The 17,273-nt window shown below is 40.8% G+C and overlaps 1 protein-coding gene across 3 annotated transcripts in view; it reads left to right on the forward strand.

The window, feature by feature from the left end:
* The first annotated feature begins 3,237 nt into the window (after positions 1-3,237).
* The window catches only part of cadm1b (cell adhesion molecule 1b), a 190,775-nt gene continuing 176,739 nt past the window's right edge, over positions 3,238-17,273 (forward strand). For 2 of the 3 annotated variants that reach the window (XM_033632038.2, XM_033632039.2), the window contains exons 1-2: positions 3,241-3,283; positions 3,428-3,540. In XM_033632038.2, coding sequence (XP_033487929.1) covers positions 3,465-3,540 — 76 coding nt within the window. In that variant the 5' untranslated portion in view covers positions 3,241-3,283; positions 3,428-3,464. Of the gene's footprint in view, positions 3,284-3,427; positions 3,541-17,273 lie in introns of all 3 variants that reach the window. The other variant, XM_078167019.1, reaches the window with a different exon arrangement.

Below are 17,273 nucleotides of genomic sequence, written 5' to 3' on the forward strand. Positions count from 1 at the left end.
AGAGTAAAGAGAGTAAAGCATACCGTATCGTATCATATCGTATTGTATCGTATCGCATCTCCACCAGAAAATATTGAGCATCAAACACCTAATTTCACGCATTCTGGTAATTTTTTCCCCCACCAATTTCTGCATCCATGTATGGTCTGAATGTCGTGTCTTGTAGTATAATATATTGTATCGCATCGCACCATATCGCATTGCATCGCATCGTATCATACCGTACCGTATTGTATCACATTGTATCGCATCTCCACCAGAAAATATTGAGCATCAAACACTTAATTTCACGCATTCTTGTAAAAAAAAAAGTATGAATGAATGAATGTCTTTAATCTTGTCAGAATAAAAGTCCTCTGCTACTTTCGTGTTCTCAATGGGCGGGGCAAATGCACATGTTCTAAATATTGAGGTGGAGGTGTCCCCTGCGTTCCCCCCTAAATCTACACCCATGGAATTCATCACAAATTGATAGTTTTAATAGTAAAGCATCAACTCAATGTAACTAATTGATCTGAATATCAAAAAAATAAGTTGAGTATATAGTTCAAAGCATCAAGATACTATTCTCTTTGACATTTGCCTGTAGATAAACGTAAATAAATGTGATTTACTCGTATCTTCTACATGTATGTAAGTGTAACAAAAAAAGAGGCATGAGACCAACTGAGTGCACGTGTTTCATCCCTTGAAGGCATAAAGAATTGATGACCGGTGGTGATATATTTGGAATATCATTTCCTGTAATAATTGTCTATGGGAGGGGGAAAGAGACGGAAATTTGCTGTAGTACTTTATTCTACATTAAAAATGCTGTTGTGCTAAAAGAAGTGAAACAAAATGTGACTTTGGGCGGATGTGTGAACAGAGCAGAGGCTTGCAAACACACATTTCCCCACACGTAATTGCAGTCCATTATTCTCCCTGTGGTTCTATCCTGCTACTATACGTTACATATCATACACGTGTGGATCTATGCACATATTATGTATGGTAAATTGAATTTTACATACTCTGCCTGTTCGCTTATGTGGTCCAAGCATGAGAAAATCTACATTTCATTTCAATATGCCTTGTTCTTGCTCAGCCATTGGGGGTCACTTACAAGGGTCTGATTCAATTATTCTTCCGTTCACAACAGGAGGAAAACATTTTCATGGTGAATGGTTTGCCTAAATAGATTACCATCTCAAATAATTCAATTTCCGTTAATTTGATTGATTTCATACCAAGGGGGGGAAGAAAGCTTAATTTAAAACCATTGCATTTCTAATCAAACATTAACTGAGAAAGAGGCCTGGGTGAAAATCTTTTATTACCACTTTCCCCACTAATTTAAATAGAAAATGCTGACGGCTGCCCTATTAAATGGTAGCACCAGTATTCAGCTCATATGCAAGATTTCAAAAATAAACTAACCGTCTGCAAGCTGCATGACCGTTCCTCGCATGATGCACAGATTGAGCACACACACACAAACACAAAGATATATAGAGAATCTATGCCTGGCCATTACAACAGAGGATCCAAATGAAGCAGTTCAGTCATCTGATCCATTCCCATCCATTATTCATCCTGCTCAGGGAGACAGAGACGCTGGGCTTCTCTTCTCAGAGAGACCCAGGAACCCCATCTATTCTCATGAGCAAAGGAAATGCCATGCAGAAGTGGAGTGAATCACCAGAGAGTGAAAACAAAAAGTTGGGAGTAGTGTGGGGTATTGTGAGTGCACAGGAACTGAGATGAACCATCGGGCGTACTGTAAATCAAATTATTACAAATCCCACAAAAATACAAAATGCGGAAATATAATTTATTGAGCACATCTCCACCAGGTGCAGCCGGCTGATGCCCACCGATGCTATGCTGTCGGAAAATAAAGCAGCCTGGTCGGAGCTGTGAGGGGGAAAACACCTTGTGGAGACATTGTGTGAGTGGCAGGCAGAACTGGCAAGCTGCCACAGATAATAACATCTGAAATAAATTTGATGTGTGGAATTCAATCTGTAGTGATAGGGACGGCTGCAGCATTAGAGTGAAGCTCTAAATGCTATCTACTCATCCATGGAATGAGGACTGACACACAGTCTCAGAGAATAGATTGTGCAATTAGCAGCCTTTGTGCTGTTTTGACACAATGAAAAAGGGAAATGAGATTCAACGTTGTCATGCACGCTTCTCTCTGTAGCCCTGTGATTCCCAGAAGATATTCCAAATGTACTGTTTCAGGTGAGAATAAGTTGGTGAGTGTTGAAACATGACAAAATGCAATAAAGCACACACACACACACACATAGAGAGCAGGAGAGAGCTGGATTGGTTATTAATAATCTACAGTATTTCATTTCCATTCAAGCAGTTTGGTTTTCACATGTAAAATTACAATGTGATTTTGTTCCCCAATTTTGAGGAGCTCCTCAGCACAGTGTCAGCTTTGAGTATAAAATGTAATACACCAGTCAAAGAAAAGGGGGCGCTCTTTGTGTAGGCATTGAAGGAAAAGGCTTGAGAGCTGGAGTTTCACCAAACTTCACTGATTATTCCTTAAAAATATCTGCAGGCCACCCACTTGTATACAACAATATATCTTTTTTTCCTGGTTGCACACTTTAAAGGGTGATTTGTCTTTCATATAAATTCTGTATAATCCTGCAAAACTCAACAAAAAGGTTAAAAAATGAACATTTTTGCAGACAATATAGTTAAGCACTGACATTGCAAACCTTTAAGCTCACATATGCTCCTTTTCTTGTTGTTATTTAAGCCTCAGTGAATGCTTTTCACACAGCATGTTTCCATTTGATTTAAATTATCTTGATAAAAAGTGTTGTTCTACCAAAAAGTGTTAAATGGAGGCATCCTCTCATCATCTGCAGCCTTTAAAGTGTCCTAAACTATGCAAAAAAATCTACACTCCGTTTAACAAACAGCAGCTTTTACTACTATTGACCTGAGTACTGTATAATAAACATAAACTAAATGCTGTTTTTATTTCTTTCGTGCTTCAGCTATAAAACCAAAGCGCAGCCAGAAGAGTATAGGTTGGTCTCACCCACATGAACTAACAGACTATAACCATAAAAGAAAATTACTATAATATTCCTATAAAGTGTCTGTGGTTCTCAGTGGTGAGTTTATGGTTACCTCACCGCGCTCCATTGTATTTTACACTTCCCATGGCATCACTGTAACATCCCTCTATATTCCTACTGGGGATTACAGTGTGACTTTGGTGTGCAGTGGAAATCTATACGGGCAGCATCACTGTTTTGACATCTTTAAGGTATCACTGTAATATTCATATATTATTTTATAGGCCTAGATGTCATTGCAACATAATGCAGCCCCAATATGATAGCAGGCTCCCTGTTTGAGCCCTCCCTCCGCCTCTCATGTGTCTACATTTTCATCCCATGGCCGTCTCTAGGTGATTTAGCGCCGCCAGTCTCAAGCAGGTGTCCAACATGGCGATCACGGGGAGCGGATCTCTCGCTATTTCTCTCTCTGTTTTCGTGATTTCAGCGGCGTTTCTTCCAAAAGGTAAGTTTTCGCTGTCTTGTGCGTGCGTGTGTGTGTCTGTGATGCAGAATTACCCCCTTCGCACAGCTAAAGCCAGCAGAGGAGTACCGGGCGAAGAAGTTGTGGTGCGTTTGCGCGCTAGATGCGCACAAGCTTCCCCTTAAATCTCAGCATCACTTTCTAATGCTCTGATAACCGCTGTCGACTCCAAAACATCCACGCTGTTTCCCGAGACTGTTGGGCTACTTATCTCGTAAATTGTGCGCTGATTGAAAGGGTGTTGTCCTGAGTTGGACTGCAATAGGCTACAGAGGAGTGCTATAAAAAAGTAGTGTTAGTGCTGCACAATCACAAAGGCGGTGAGAAAGTACCAGCAGTGATAATCGAGTGAAATGGTCGTACAGTATTTGGACCTATAGCGCAAGTTGATGGCACGGTGAAACGTGGCGCTTTATTGTGAAATGAGACCGATGCTCCGGTCACCAGAGAGCACGGCTCACACGCACTTGTATCGTTTTCAATCATACGGCATAAACCTTCACAGTCCCAACTCATGACACTGTCTACAAATCTGTAAAGTCTGCGCTTCAGGTGCGCTTTGGAGGAAAAACACGCATTGCAGCTCTTGTATCTCACAGTGTCCTCTGGCCGCACAACTGCAGCCTCTGATGCCAGTGTGTGTTTCAGTCCGCAGTCTTCACTTCTCCTGCTGTCAGAGAGGCTGGAGATGTAAATCTGCCATGTCGCTTGTGGGGCTTTTTCTTTTAGTCTTTTCTTTTTTTTTACAGCGTGCAACTGCATGAACCAAGGGTGCCTAAATGTGCACGACCATTGCAGTCCCACAGTCCGATCATTTCCCCCCGTTATTCCACCGCAGTTGCATCAGAGTTGCATGCGTCAGTGTTTTTTTTTTCCTGGAAAACGTATCTGCTGACAATACTGACGCATGTGAAGCGGTTAAAATGTCAGCTTGCAGCCGCTTTAAATCCCTCCCAGCGGTAGGATGGACATGTTGTGTTGTCAATCCCCGGGTTGTTAAAATGGCAAGCAACAGTTGCGATGACAGGTTTGCACTTGAAGTCGACTTGAGCGACTTCTTATTGATTTAATATCTGTTTCTGATATTGCCACATAGCTGCATCACCCATCAACAGGTCTGCAGGAACTCATCAAAGCCTCTGTGTGCGTGTTTGTGTGTGTGTGTGTGTGTGTGTGGTGAGATTGGCAGCCTGCTCCCAAATTGAGGTTACTAGTTAAAGGCTTTTTTTTTTTTTAACAGTAGGATTTTTTTTTTTTTTTTACAGCCCACTGCTTACAAGGCTTTCATTTCACAGTTGTTGAATTTATTATGGTCTGTGTTGAATAGCAGTTGAATGACATTTACAGCATTGTCTAGCGTCTCCTTGTCACATTAAGTTAATTAACCTCTCAGTCAAATAAAATAATGCATCATGAATGCGCAATAACCCCGAGCTCAATACGCCGAGGGTTGCAGCAGCAGCAGCAGCAGGAAACTGATGCGGTCTCTTGGTTCAGGTAGAAAAATCCCCCAAGCCGGAGGAGGTCTGATCTGACCTCGGGTTTTTCATTTGTTTGACTGTCTTTGTGCCAGCTGCTGGGAGCAAAAAAAAGGCCCGAGCTCATGCTTTGTGAAGTGCTGACAGTCTGCTTTTTGACAGCTCCCAATATTTCTTTGTTAATAATCCAGAATTGGTGGATTTGAACTTTGTCTCTACATCTGCTGAGAGGACTACAGTCGTGCTAACTGAATGCTGCTTGTCACTAGAGGTGTTCAGCTTTTTATAAAGATACAAAGGAGAGGGGTTAATTAAAGAAAGGCAGCTGATCGTGGGTACCATGAGGCAAAGTTGTTCTCAAGGCCCAAACACACCAAAACTCAAAGAACAAGTGGCGAGGAAGGCTGACTGTTATATGCCTCATGTTGTTGTTGTGTCTTGGCCAAAAAGTTGCACCTGAACACACGGTTAAGACTAAAGCCAACGGCCAGCTATGACAGGTACACTTTGCACTGGCATGAGAGGAAATTACTCTCTATACCAGCTGCAACATAAAGGGGAATCGGAACACCGACAGAACCAATTCAAGATGCTAGTTAGCCATTTTGCACATTAACCTGATGTTGCAAGAACAAATTATATTTACCGTCTACTAGCGAACATTAACAAACAATTATGAACAGTTTCTGCTAAAGAGCTCATGGCTAAAAAAAATAATCATACGCCCTCCTGACTTAAGTCATTTGTTTGCTTTCCTAAGTTCATATCTCCCCTCATGCACTGAGCCGAACTGCCAATCAGAGTGGTTTCAGCTGAATAAAGGCAGACATGGGATGACTAGTGCCAACAGTGTGGGACACACCGCAAAAAAACTAGGGCAACAGACGCTCACAGACGGCCTGACATTGACCAAAAGCTGATCATCGGCTTGGTGTGTCAGGGCCCTAACAGTACACAGAGGGAGTGATAAAGCGAAAAAGCTGCCTTGGCTGAGCATCCTGTTATGAAATGCTGACACTTTGCATTTTAACAAAGAATCTGTTTAGCAGTATTTCTCTCCCCGTGTCTCCTGGGGCTCGGCCTGTTGTAGCATATCAGTCGGTCGAATTTCAGAAGGTTGCATAATCCCACTTATTGCCATTTTAAAGTCATTCGTCAGGGCTGAGTGATGGTAAAGTGGATCAATACGGGCTGTCATGGAGCCTCAAGGCGCCGCTGAAGGACGGGATCTCAAAGAAACAAAAGGAAACATACAGTTGTTAGGGTGCTCTTGGTTGCCAGTTGGCACATGACAGGGTGAGTAATTGAAGATGTCCGTCTCTTGCTGCTTATGGTGGGGTTTGGCTTTGAAACAGATACTGCTGAAATCTGCTAGCAGTGTGCTGCTCTGCCCTCAATTTGTGTTTGCTTACAGTGTGTGTGTTCTGGTGGTTTGGCAGTTTTTTATTTCCTCACAAGTTCTGATCTCCCTGTTTTTTGTTTTTTTTTTTCCATTTCACTCTGTCAATGGTGCATATTACAGGAAGTACATTCATTACAGCACATTCACTATTATGCATTCTTCGGTTGAGTGCTAAAGAGAAAGTCATCTTGGGCCAGCTGTAGCAGAAGCATTCAGATCCTCAACTCAAGTATGAGCAGAAATACAACAGTGTAAAAATACTTCCATACAAGTCTCACATTCAAAATTTTCTTTAACAATATGCAACTATAAAACAGCTAAATATAATTGAAGTATCAAGAGTTACAGGTAAAAAAAATCCACTGTGAGTGTTTATTATACAGTGTAATATTATACTGGATTATTTTTACTGATGCAACAACAGTACGTCCAAGTGGCATTTTAATATTATAGTTGGGGTTGTGCAATTAAGTGCATATGATTATTAGCCTATCATTGGTTTTGTGTGTAAAACAGGTGTCAAACACATGGTCTGCTGGCAAGAAGTGGCCCACCAAAGGCTCTAATCCGTTCCACTGGATGACTTTTTACACCTAATATTGATGCACGTGCGAAGGCCAAGAGGTGCCAGGTCTGAGGAGCAGGTTAAACATTTAGTATTACTTAATGTGAAATACTGTTACCGAGGCTTTTCACCCTGACCAGAATACAGTTCAATGAAAAAAAGAGAATACTTATTGTGGTCATATTTAAAGATCAGTCAATCAATCAGCAGCTTCAGTACAAAAGAATCTGTCTCAGATCTCTCTCTTTAAACAAAATTGGAGGAACAGTACTGCTAAGGCACTGCCACAACTTAAGATTTGTAAATGGTTTGTAAGGCAGAGGGTAACTCAGCCTGCTTCCTCAGTAGCTTCCACTTAAGTTTTGTGTGATGATGCCAGCATTACTACACAGGAGTAGAAGTAAACTGACTGAATGTGGAAAAACTGAGACATATCTGTTGAAATCCCACTTATTTTTCTTACGACATCTCAGGCTGTTCATCATCTGTTTTGTAAATGGATGTTTGCAGAATGTACTTGTACTTTTTTGCACTTTTATTTCTAGGTTACATTGCAATGGCTTTACTGGTCCAGTCCACTTTAGTTCAAATTGGGTTGTATATGGCCCATGAACTAAAGCGAGTTTGACACCCCTGATGTAAAATGCTATCCTACAGAGTCATCAAATTAATGTAGTGCAGTAAAAAGATACTCTAAATACACACCGAATATTTGTCTCTCAAATTCAGTGAGGTAGAAGTGTAAAGTAGCATAAACAGGAATATTCAAGTGCAAGACAATCAAAATTGCACTGAAGTACATCACTTGAATAAATGTACCTAATTACAATATATTTCAACCCTGACTAGGGAGGCAACTGATGGGTATTTTCATTATAGATTAGTCTGCTGACTACTTTATGGGTAAAAATGGGTGACACCAACGCCCACAGTTTACTATCACACAATATAAACTAGAAATTATTTGCCATTTTTTTGTTGATTGACTGATAATTGAATAATTAATATCTACTCAGAGCCACACGCAGTTCATCAGTGCTATCTCTGTAGCAAACTGAAGTGGCCTTCTCTCCACTATCTGTATAAAAAAAGCAGTACATGTTTCAGGATAAATTTAATACCGCACTTAATGGCCCATTGATATGTGCCCGCTTGTGAAATATTTCATTGCCGGTACGTTCGAGATCACCACAGTACATCATTTGTAACAATAATAAACTCTTCTATTTAAAGAAATTGAATTTATTGCTCATTAAATTTACATTAAACTCTGCTTAATAAGCCTCACTCTAATTGCTAGATAATGCATGGTACTACTTTATGCAGTGGCAGCTAATCTTACTGCTGGAAAGGGAGGGGCCGGCAGAGAATTGGCAGCTAATGCAAGGTAGGACTTTTGCGCTGGTATCAGATGTAACAGAGCAAGCCATGTGGACTTAAGTACATCACACCTCCAGGCAGTGTGGCAGTGGTCTCAGGATCACTTTATGAAGGTGTCAGTCTCCTCTCGGACTTGACTGTATTTTTATTCGGAGGACTCAGGATTTTATTTTTTAAATCATAGCATAAAATAAGTGTAAAATTCACTGTGTCATAATGCACTTAGACATATAAACAGTATGGTAGTAAAAAGAGACACATGAGGAGGAGAGGAAGCTTTCAGGTTAGTCTGAGGAGTGTCTATAGATTGCATGTTCCACACTCTATTGTCATGCAGTGTGGGACTCGCAGTGCTCTGGTATTGGTCTTGACTCGGCCTCAACCCGTCAATGTCTCTGTCTTGGTCATGACTTGGTCTCTGTTTAGGTGGTCTCGACTACAACCCTCCAGGATATGTTTTTCTGCCGTGTCTGCTTTGAACTGTGAAAAGACAAGTTCTCGTCCGTAAACAGAATTTTTCAAACCATTACATCTGAGCAGTGCAAACATGTGAATGTGTGTCCACCATCGAACTTCACGCTCTCTTTTGAGTTTGCTCTAAATGAGTCAGAGAGCAGCGGGTCCTTGCAGCTCCAAATGAATAGGCAGATTTCACTTTAGTAAGTGTCCTTCCAAGTCAGAGGTCAGGGCATGTCAGCCAGTTTACACAAAAAAGTAGTTGGTTATGGAGGTCCATGTTGGGAAATATAAAAAAAAAAGATCTATATCTTTCTATCCTTGATTCCTTTCAGTTTCTGAAAGAGCCCAGTCTCTTCTTAAAAACATCACCTTGGGTGCTGGGTACAAGGGTTTTTGTCCACATGCTTAATAGTGGGACCTTCAAGTAAATACTGTATGAGGTTGTTTTGTCAAGGTCACAGGAGTGCTTCTGTAGACGTGCTATCACTTTGAGTCATGTAGTAAGTAGAAATATTTCTCTGCGAGGGATTTGCACTGCGGTGTCAAACTGAATGACAAACTAAGGACGATGAAAAATGTGTCTGTGTGTCCGTGTGTCTGTCTGTCTGTCTGTGTTGAAATGTAGTAAACAGTCAATTAGGAGAAACAGACAGATGACAGGTCCTTTCATGATTGTGGGGACAGAAGCTTCCATTCATGACTGTGCTGTGGTAATGAGGAGGAGAGCTGATGTCTCCGCTTATGAATATGACATTGTTCTCTCTGTTCCCTGGATCTGAGAGACCTCACTCTATTGGCTGTGATGCTCAGACAGTGACAATCAGGTCCACAATGGGGGAAAAAAAGGAAATGCAATGTTTTTGTTTTGAAAGGGGCACAGAGTGCACATTAGTATGGGTGATGGAGCAATTACAAGCCACCATTAAGGCTGTAGAGCAGTCAGAGCACAGTACTTTCTTTGGGGAGATGTCCTCCGTAAACCTGCACCGTACTGTAATTCAAAGAAAAAAAAAAACTTTAACGATAAAATTCCAGTTCAGTAATATGGCTAAAAGCAAGCTGACCAATCATCCGGCTCTTGCAGATAACACCACAGATGCCAATAATTGTGCTTTAATGGAGGCTTTTTTACGATGGATGAGTTTCAAACTTTGATTCCTTTAAACCTTCCCTAAATTTTACTACAGTGTGCTGTATTGCCAAATAATTTGGAGATAAAATTGTTCAGGGACTGGAGGGAGAATCCATCTGCTGTTAAACGCTGAATTCACCAAATGCCGTCACTGTTGGAGTGTCTCCTGCCACACAAGCCGCTTAAGGTAGTGATGAGGGGCTCTACAGCACACTACTTGCAAGTTATGAAGCATGCAGTTAGATTTTAAAGTAGCATGAGATGCTTAAGGTATTGTACTGTATTGTAACTTTTTATCTTGCTTGCTCTACTTGTGGCAAGGTTGTTGACACACCGCTAAGGGCAGCATCGATGCTGATGCCAGCCGCACTGTGCCATTGCTGCTAGGATGGGGAGAGGGTGGCGGTCATCCATGGGCTGGCAACTGTTTATAGAAAAAAAGCCAAAGGAATCTAATTTAGGGAGCTTTGCTACCTTCTCCTCCTGTTCTTTTCTCTCTTGTCTTTTCTTACTGCCGCTTTAATGTTTGAAAGGCATGACTGCTTACTCGGCTTCCAGATGTGCTCGGCTTGTCAGTCTTGACAGAATTTGTGCCTAAATTAGCTACAGTATTTCATATAGTCTCATCACATGATCAAGTAGAGACTTGACATTGGACAACATCAACGTACATATTAGTAATTACCCAGCTATCATCACTGCGTAATTGTGTCATATCAGCGTTTGTGTAGGATAAGCATATAATTTTGTTAGAGACTGCTACTGACTACGTTACTCCTACAAAAGAAAAACATGACAGAGATGGGTTTTCTTTTTCAGGGGCATACATAGTACAATTTTTCACTTAACATGAGTTAATGAATTTCAGAGATGGCAATCTGAATCACTTTCAAGGGCTCTTTCTCTGCTCACCCCGACCCCAGTGCAACCACACAAAAACCTAAAGTACAGATTTATCCTTATGAATTTCATAATTCCTTGACTTTTCCTCTAGCGCCACTCCAAGGTTGACATTTTTTAGTTTAGAGTAAAATACCTTGACAGCTATTGGATGTATTGCAATGAAATTTGTTCCACATGTTCATGGTCCCCTGAGGATGAACTGAAATAACTTTGGTAATCTAAAACTAGTTCACGTCGGTAAACATTGTAAACATGACTTTATTAGCATGCTGATGTTAGCATTTAGCTCAAAGAAAAGAATCAGAAAGCTGCTAGCATGGCTTTCAACTCTTGGACAAAAAACCCCACTAACAACCGCTTACATCTGGCTTTTGCATTCACTGGGAAAGGTTACAATCCGCATTCGTTTGTAAGTCAAAAGACTCTGCAGTAGTCATGGGTATTTATCTGCTCCAGCTCTAATCAGCTCTGATTGGCAGCAATGGAAATATGACACCTAGATGGACACACTTATTTAAGCACATTTTCTGGCACGATACAATGAGGCGCTGCCACAAAATACCATTCGTCTCCATTCGAGCTTAAACATCGTTCAAAATCTAGTTGGCACTGAGTTTGAAAGAGAGATCGAATAGAGATTAAAAAAAGGGTAAACACCGAAACCTTTTCACTGGCCTCCATGCTGCTTCTTACTCTTTACTAGGGCTGCAACTAACGATTATTTTCATTGTTGACTAATCTGTCGATTATTTATGCGATTAGTCAATGAATCATTTTATTGAAAAATGTGTTAAAATGTTGAAAAATGTCAGTCTGTCTCTCCCAAACCCCAAAATTATGTCACATAATGTCTTGTTTCTTACTCACGCCAAAGGGTTTTTGTTTACTGTCATGGGAGTGTGTGTAAAGCTGCCAATATTTGAACGTAAGAAGCTGCAATAATAGTATTTGGGGGTACTTATAGCACTTTTCTATGAAAAAAGACTCAAACCGATTAATCGACAACTAAAATAGTCACCGATTATTTTAATAGTCGATTAGTCATCGATTAGTCAACTAGTCGTTGCAGCCCTACTCTTTACTAACTCTGTCCTGCGTTGTTAAGTGTGATACACACACAAAAAAAGTACATGGCTCTGATCTGCTGGCAAAGGGAAAGGAGTCGTTCATCTATCTTTATTGGGTGGGAAAAGGGTATTAGTCTTGGTTACTTGTCACTATAAGTTTTTTCCACAATCTTTTGTCATTTATGAGAATGTAAACAACAGGCGATTGAAGTATGTCCGTCTATTTTAATGCAAATCGAGATTTGCTGGCTCGGCTTTGACGTATAGTACAAACTAAACAATGCTACTGAATTGTTTTTTTTCTATTTCTCTTTTGATGGTAATGAAAAAAAAACACTTTTTTCTGTGTTCAAATAGCCTAATATAGGGCCCAAGTTATTTTTATATACTGCTTAACCAAAGTGTGGTCTTTCCAGGGAGAGGCACTGTATCTATATACAGTCGTGTGTCTCAGATTTTCAGGAATGGAACTCATTGCTCCATTGTGGGATTTTAAAAGTTGCATTGATTGGGCTAAGCAGGGCCCTGCAACATTTGTTCACTTGCTGGCTTTTGTCAGAAGATGGGGATGCATCTCACATTATCAAACATTACAGTGATCAGCCCAAAGGGGCGCTCTACATAATTTGTTCACTCATCCGTGTGTCATATGCAATATCTGAGACGCTAATGATCTGATTCTCACAAATATTAGACAACATATTTCACCAGAGTGTTACAGCGTTCAAAATTACACCGTTGGCACCTAAAGGGGAAACACAATTACAAGCCCAAAAATAGGCAAAGCACATTTCTTACTAATGATGGTTATCTTTTATCAACTGCTACTTTGTTTCTTTAATATATTATGGACCACCCAGAAAGTATAGATGATATTTTTGAGAGATCTTCCTGTGTTGAGATCAGCCGCAGCTCAAGAGAAATTCAACAAAAGAAAACCTCGAGAGTGGATGAGTCTCAGACCAGAAGTCACAACATTAAGACTAAATAACTGCTGATCAATGCGGAGGAGAAAAGACTCTTTCTGAGAGAGAAGACTGAATCTCTGATCAATAAATTCAGTTATCGAGCTCCTGCTAATCCACTGCTTGAATTGGAATGAAAAAGGTTCAGGCGCTTTAATCAGCAGCTGCAAAGTGTTTGGCCTCAGTGAGATGTTATTGTCTGGTTCACTGAGAAAAATGAGACGGCTTATCTTTACATAGTTTCTTATGTGGTGACATTTAGAGATATTTAGGTTGGGACTTGGCCGGCCCACGCCCCCTTCGGACCAGTCTAATCTACAATATCCACTGTGGCTTGATGGCAGGCCATTCATTCATTCTATCCGAATCAGAAGGCGAGAGCTTTTCTCTATCTGGCAGAGCTCAGTTGCAGCACTATGCATCTCAGACAACAGCAGAGGAGCAGCACCTTTCTGTCTCCTCTCTGGGCTTGTTTGGGCAGATCTGAGCCTGATAAAATAAGCACTGTGTACTTAGAGTCCTCAGTAAGCAGTGGCATGTAGGTGGAAGTAATGTAACTCCTCTGGAGAAAAAAAATCTAAAGTACAGGTATGTACAAGCGAGTGCCAACAGAGCACTAATCAATAAAACTTGCATTGCTAATAGAAAACAATGTGCTGCTGAGGCCATGCTTTTCTCTCAGATAAGAGTAGAAATGTAAAAAATCTAATTATTCCTTATATACAGTGAGATATTGGGACAGGTACCTTACTTGCTTAACAGCATCCCCTGGAATAAGCCCTTTCCTTTCTTGTTGGAGTGCTGTTTGCAAATGCATTTATGCAGACTGAATGAAATATTATTCCCTTACACAGCAGGATGTAGCTAGACTTGGGAACAACATTAGAATAGCCCGGTCCTTCCAACTTTCAGTTTCTTTTCAGCACTGCCTCCATTGCACCCTAATGTTCCTCTAATTTTATTTGAACAATACACTCAGGGATGCCAGCTGGAAAGAACAAACAAGTCTTAAAGAAACAGCATTAAATACACTAAAGGGAAAATAGAAGCTTTCTTACTATGTACTCAGGCAGCTCTGAAATACATCCTACCTTACTACAAATGTTCAGTTTTTGATGAAGCGCTACTTTTTCAACTGACTGATTCATCACTTTGAGTATAAAACGTCACAAAGAGGTCCTGCCAACAATCCAAAACCCAAAGATTTCCAATTTACAGGATATAAAACAGAGAAAAGCAGCAAATCCTCCTGAGAAGCTGTAACCAGAGAAGGTTTATTGTTTGACTAATTGGTTAACTGACTGATCGTTTCAGCACTACTGATACTTAAGACGTTTGTATGCTGACTTGTTTTTGTGTCCTGTTTTACTATGTGATGGTGCTGTACTGGACTGCATTACACTAATAAGTGTTTCTACTAACTGTACATGTACGGAGAAGCAAACATAATAGGAACACTCTAAATGCAACCCAATTTGACAACCCATTCACTTCATAAGTAAAAAGTTCATGGCCCCCACTCCACAGTTTTTTTTTGTCAATCATGAACAATAATAGGAGAAACAAAAAATAAAAAAGGACCTATGTTGAATTTTGGTGAATTGAATTCTATGCCCCACTCTTTACTTTTATTTTTTTTATGTATCGAAAAAAAAAAGCAATAGAAGGTGTTGGTCTTAGACTGTATAAAACATTGGACAAAGGTACCATGACGTCACCATCCACTGGTTCATGGACTCCTGTTTTGAAGCCTTGAGTTTGGCATTTCAGCTGTTGCTGTATTTGTTTCTTGAGCCGGCCAGTGACCATATTTGGATTAGAGGGTGGAGCTTTGGAGGAGGAAGGAGGGAATCTGACTCAGGGTGCTTTCACACCTGCCCTGTTTGGTTCGGTTCGGTCAAACTCAAGTTTGTTTGCCCCCTTAGCGCTGTTTGTTTGGGCAGGTGTGAACGCAGCAATTGCACTCGAAGAGGTGGTCTCGGTCGGGTTGCATACGAACTCTGGTTCAGTTAGTTTGTGGTGAGAACATGTTCCAACCTCGATCTGAACCAACTGTAGTCACATTACACATTGTTTGGGTTAAACATGAGCATGTTACAGTCCTGGAAGATTATTAATGTGCGCCTCCTCCTGTACTGCCTTAATATGCACATTCAGCACATCTAATGCATCAAAACATTGTTTTCTAGTTGGAGCCGCGCCTTGTTTTCAAACTGTATGGCTTGCCTAAAATGAGCAATGACAGCAATATAGTCCACGATGACCAGCGCTAAAATCAACCTGCGTAGTTGTCCCTCCATTGTGACATTAGAAAGTGTCACATTTATCTTGCAAGTGTACTCTTCTTCAATGTTTTGTTTACTTCCTGGATTTTTCCTATATGGACATTCTGACCAATCAAGAGTGGCTTTCTCGAGCAAGGCATTTGATCTGGTCCGCTTGTAAATGCTGTCGTGAAAACATAAACCAACTCTAGGCAATTATGCAACTTTGTAACAAAATAAGTCCCTGATTTAGACCAAAGCAAGACAACTCTCGGTCTGAAAGCTCCCTCACAGACTGTGGCGATGCCTTGTAGACAGCCTGTCAGTCAACTTGCCCTGCCCTTATATATGTTTCACTGGGCCTTAATAAAATGTAAACAGGTTAGTTATTTAAAAATTCCCCTCCTGTACCGTTGTCATGAATGTTGAAGTTAGCTAAAGAGACCAAACCCGGTTTTTGTACCAGCCTGTAAACATGTTTACTTCTGCGTTTTCGGCATTTTAACATGAGGTCTGTGGGGACTGACTCTGTTATGGAGTCAGCTTCAAGTGGCCATTTGAAGAACTGCAGTTTTGGTTGCTGCTTGGTGTTCATTTTTGTGGGCTAGAGGTGCCTGTGTGCGGATTTTGTTACTTTTGGAATGAGGGTAGCTGTTTCCCAGTTTCCAGTCTCTGTGCTAAGCAAAGACAGCCAACTGCTGGTTATAGCTTCATTTTCAGTGTTTAGACATTGAAGTGGTTATCAATCTTCCCATCTTACTCTTGGGGAGAAAGCAAAGAAGTGTATTCTCCCAAAATGTTCAGCCATTCCCTTATTCCTATACAGTTAAAAAAAAGTAAATTCTACAGAAGTACATTGACCTCATTACAGGTTTGTTGTTGAACTGTTGGGATTATAAAATAGAAACTCCTGTATTGTTTCACAAAAATGGATATAATACATCTTCATTTACTCCAGGTAGCACTTAATATAATAAAGGAATAGCTCAGTGTGGGAGATCTTGGCAGGAAGATGTGTGCTCAGTTTTTTTTTTTAAACTTAATTAATGTATACCTTCCAAAGCTGTAGTAGTAGTAATCTTTAGTGAGGCTGATGGTGTGACACAGAGAGATGATGGTTACAGAATTTACAGTCGGTGCAGGACTTTTTGCCTCCTCTCAAGGTGAATCATAAGAAAATTTTGATGCTGTTTACACAGAAGAGAGCTGTTGTCTGACAGGTTGGTGCTGCATGCCTTAGGGGCATCGTGCTCTTGAGTTATCAGCGTGACGATAGACCCATCTTAATTACTCTCAGATACAGCACTATAATCTGTCATTGTCAGGCTGATCAAGACTGTGCAAACCAAGCACTAAGACTCATTCACCCAAACCAGAAGCGTATTGATTACTTCTCATACTTGAGTCATTGCACTGCGGAGAGACATGGGAGGCAATAGAGCTAATGGAAGAGGGAAACTCAAAGTCACATTGTTTACATCTGAGATGACAGGTAAATGTATTTGAAAGGAAATATGGGCTTGATCCATTGGCTCCCAAATAGCAGCCTGTCTGTAGCTAACAAGGGAAGTAAAGCTGCCAAACGATCAAGTGGCCTGCAGTTCAGATGTTGAGCTTACCTCACAGCGGCTTTTCCTTTTTCTACATCAAATCCATGTCTGTGCTTAGCATAACTGAACATTTTGATATGCTGTAACTCTTCATTTCATAGTCATTGATAAAAGGCACCCCCCCCCCCCCCCCCCCCCCCCCCCCCCCACACACACACACACACCCATCATTATATTTCAAAGCTGACACATGGGTGGGCTTTGTAGGTGGCTGTGTGTGTGATTGCCTGCATAGATGTAAATATTTCTTCTTCGTTTTCTAAGATAATTGCTCCATCCCATTTCCATACTGCACACTAACTGTATAAAGTACTATAATAATGTTAAAGTGTACCATTTTTACAGTTAGTATATAAGAAATCAACATACTGCACTGTTTTATACTAGGAGGAAAAGATACAATACTTGTGAGTGGGCCACAGGCGTAGTTTGGATGGGTTCTGGGGTTTCCTGAACCCCCTGGTGGCCATTGCGAAAAGTACATGTAGGG

This window comes from Epinephelus lanceolatus, chromosome 4, assembly GCF_041903045.1.
Source record: "Epinephelus lanceolatus isolate andai-2023 chromosome 4, ASM4190304v1, whole genome shotgun sequence".
NCBI lineage: Eukaryota > Metazoa > Chordata > Actinopteri > Perciformes > Serranidae > Epinephelus > Epinephelus lanceolatus.